We start from the raw sequence: 3,038 nt of genomic DNA, 5'->3' as shown, positions 1-3,038 counted from the left end.
GTTCATTTTTATGTTGTAGTTCAGCCTCTGACCACTAGGTGGCAGCAGTGAGCCAGCCATTTGGCTCCTCTACCTCTTGAATATAATTTTAGGACAAAAAAATCGCAATATATCGCAATATATTGCCTTGCTTATAGTATCGCAATATATCGGGATATATCGTATCGTGACCCCTCTGTCATGATATGTATCGCATCGCCAAATTCTTGCCAATACACAGCCCTACTAGTATACATAGTTTTAAATTTTAGAACCAGAGAGCTGCATGGAAAAAACTCAGCTACCCTTGCTCCAGGTGCCAACCATTGTGCGAGATCTTGTCTAAAACTTGATCACTAGCTGTTGGAGGCAACCCTGTTTGTTAGTAAAATATCTCATGAACTCATGATCTTGTGTTTCTTGTCTGCATTGTGATACTTCACTTTACTGTTATTGGTCTGTTGAGATTGTTTTGCACTGAAAACAGGCAATTTCTGATTCCCAATGTCTGATTTTGATAGTCTACTGTCTCTAAAACAAAACATATCTTTTTTTATCCTTGCACAACTCTTTATATTATTTTTATTATCAGTAGTTGTAGTTGCTAGTCAGTGTTAATGTTTGTTTTGTGTGTACTATCTATAGTTTGTAAAGTAACTAGTGTGTGAACCTCTGAATGGATTCTGCTGTGACACCTGTATTCTCCCTCTGCAGGACAATAAAGACTATTTCTATATTTCTATTCTGAAGTACTGAATGATTTTGTTGAAACTCCCAGGAAGTTATTAAATGTAATGTACAACTGATTAACCGCTGGAGGTAATCTAATTCAAGATAGTTGCAAGTAATCAACATTAGCCAACACAAGAAAGGCTGAATTCAGTGAGTTGTACAGATATAGAGCTAGAAGTTGATATGATTGTAGCTGAAAGTTTTAGTTTAATACGAGCTTAAAAGACGGTGAGTTATATACGTTCCTTCAAGGAATGTTGGTTATTTAATTTTCACTCAGACTCACTGTCCTCTCTTCCTCTCTCTGTTTCTTCCACGTCTCCCCCCCCCACTCCCCCCCCATCCTTCACACTCTTCGTCCTTCATCCTTCCATCCCTTTCTTATCTCAGGTGGCGATAAAAATAGTGGATAAGACCCAGCTGGACGATGAGAACCTGAAGAAGATCTTCAGAGAGGTGCAGATCATGAAGCTGCTGAAGCACCCCCACATCATCCGCCTCTACCAGGTACGCACTCCCCCACAGAGACTGCCATCTCTTGCTCGCATCTCCCTCCTGAGAGCTGTGGTCCAGTAGAACTAACATAAATGTTGGCTGACTGGATCACAACGATGCCGTAGTTTTGTTTTGTTTGTTCAGTTCGATAAAGATGAAAAATGTAATCAAAGTCATGAACAAGCGTGAACCTGAGGCAGGGTTGTCTTCATTTATTTCTTTTTACCAAACCTCCCTAAGTTTGTATAGAACTGTTCTTATCAGACCATCTTGCCTGCAGTAACCAGGATTTGAAGTGTAAACACTTGAGTCTTTTTGTCTCTAAATTCCATATGTGAGTGTTCAAACACAGATTGAAGACTACCCAGAAGTCCCTGATAGTTTTTGTTCTATTTAAATCCTTCTTGTTGATATGCCAAACCATGCTTACTCATACTGTTGTGTAACAGCTGAACCGCCCCATCACTGGATGTTGGCCTGTCTAGAGTTTCTGTTATCATCTGTTTATGTCTTTAGGTGATGGAGACGGAGAAGATGATCTATCTGGTAACAGAGTTTGCCAGCGGTGGGGAGATATTCGGTAAGACTTCCCGACTCTTCAGCTTAATTGTTTTTGGCGTTGCCTCTCCCTTTCAAGGCTTTTTGTTTTCTATCACATTTGGACACTAGTCGAAAATCACAAAGCTACAAAATAAATAAAAGTAATCTAATGTCTATTTTTGTACATTCTTTAATTAAGAGTTGGTTTACTTTTGTAAAAAAAAAAACGTTTTTGTTTAGGAAAAATATACTTCCTTACTAAAACATATCCAAATGCAGTTAAAGTATCAAAAACTATTTATCTGTTCAGCCTCTTGCTGCTGTTTAACAAAAATACGTGGAAGTGCAAAAATGGGATGTCGGAGAAAAACAAGTATATTAATCAGTAATTTAGGCTGTTTTAACACCAACTCATTTTACATACAACACTGTTTGTCTTTTTATTTGCAGAACATTTTCACTTATTTTTGCATTAACAAGACCGTTTAAGGTTTTACAGCCATGTTTATGCGCACCTTCCTTAAAATACTAATTCAGATCTTTTGGAGTCTGGTTCTGTGGAAAGGTTGTCAACAAATTAAATCCCACTTTATGTAGATAGCTTTTTGAATCGTTTTGGAAAAATAATGCTTTATTCTGATAGGATTAAGATGCTAATTGCTAGTTTAAATCTAGCTGAGACCAAAGAGGGGTTTCTCCTTTACATTGCTTCAGTCTCAATAATTTTATATTGGTTCATAAAAAAAGCAAAACCATATTTTATAGCAATTTTTATTAGCGGTGCATGTCGATTCATTGGCATCGATTGCATTAATTTTGGGAGATCAGAGATCGACCAATACTTAGGTAAGATCATCTACCTCCACAAAGGTCTGAAAATCAGCCCCAGTCCCCTTTTTTTCTCTGCTGTGAGCACTCCCTAATGTCCAGTTAAAACAAGTTTGTATTGTTTCAAGTAGGGATGGGTAACGAATTTTATTCTTTTATAAGTACAGACCAAATTCTGCCGGTACTACCGAGTACTTGTTCACGTAACATGAAACGGTACCATGTTTTGGTACCTAAATGCATCATTGTGACCATATTGGCGTAAGAGTGGGGGATTTTCCATGCTTGTCCTGAATAGGGCTGCCACAAACGATTATTTTAATAATCGATTAGTCATCGATTATTTTTTCGATTAATCGACTAATCGGATCATACGTTAATTGAATATAGAACATTGTTCGGGTTTTTTAACCTAGGAACTCAGAGAAACACAGCAAAACCCGGCCGAACATTAAATCAATGAC

At 37.7% G+C, this 3,038-nt stretch overlaps 1 protein-coding gene across 2 annotated transcripts in view; it reads left to right on the top strand.

Moving 5' to 3' along the window:
- Positions 1–3,038, top strand: part of LOC106511024 (serine/threonine-protein kinase SIK3 homolog) — a gene marked incomplete at its 3' end in the record, with an annotated part of 16,613 nt that overhangs the window by 6,649 nt on the left and 6,926 nt on the right. For both annotated transcript variants that reach the window (XM_013999761.1, XM_013999760.1), the window contains 2 exon segments: positions 1,102–1,218; positions 1,723–1,786. In XM_013999761.1, the coding sequence (XP_013855215.1) occupies positions 1,102–1,218; positions 1,723–1,786 (181 nt within the window).

The sequence above is a fragment of the Austrofundulus limnaeus genome, unplaced genomic scaffold, assembly GCF_001266775.1.
Source record: "Austrofundulus limnaeus strain Quisiro unplaced genomic scaffold, Austrofundulus_limnaeus-1.0 Scaffold2457, whole genome shotgun sequence".
Lineage (NCBI taxonomy): Eukaryota > Metazoa > Chordata > Actinopteri > Cyprinodontiformes > Rivulidae > Austrofundulus > Austrofundulus limnaeus.
Note: the sequence above shows the minus strand (reverse complement) of the source record. Positions and strands in the feature narration are given on the sequence as shown.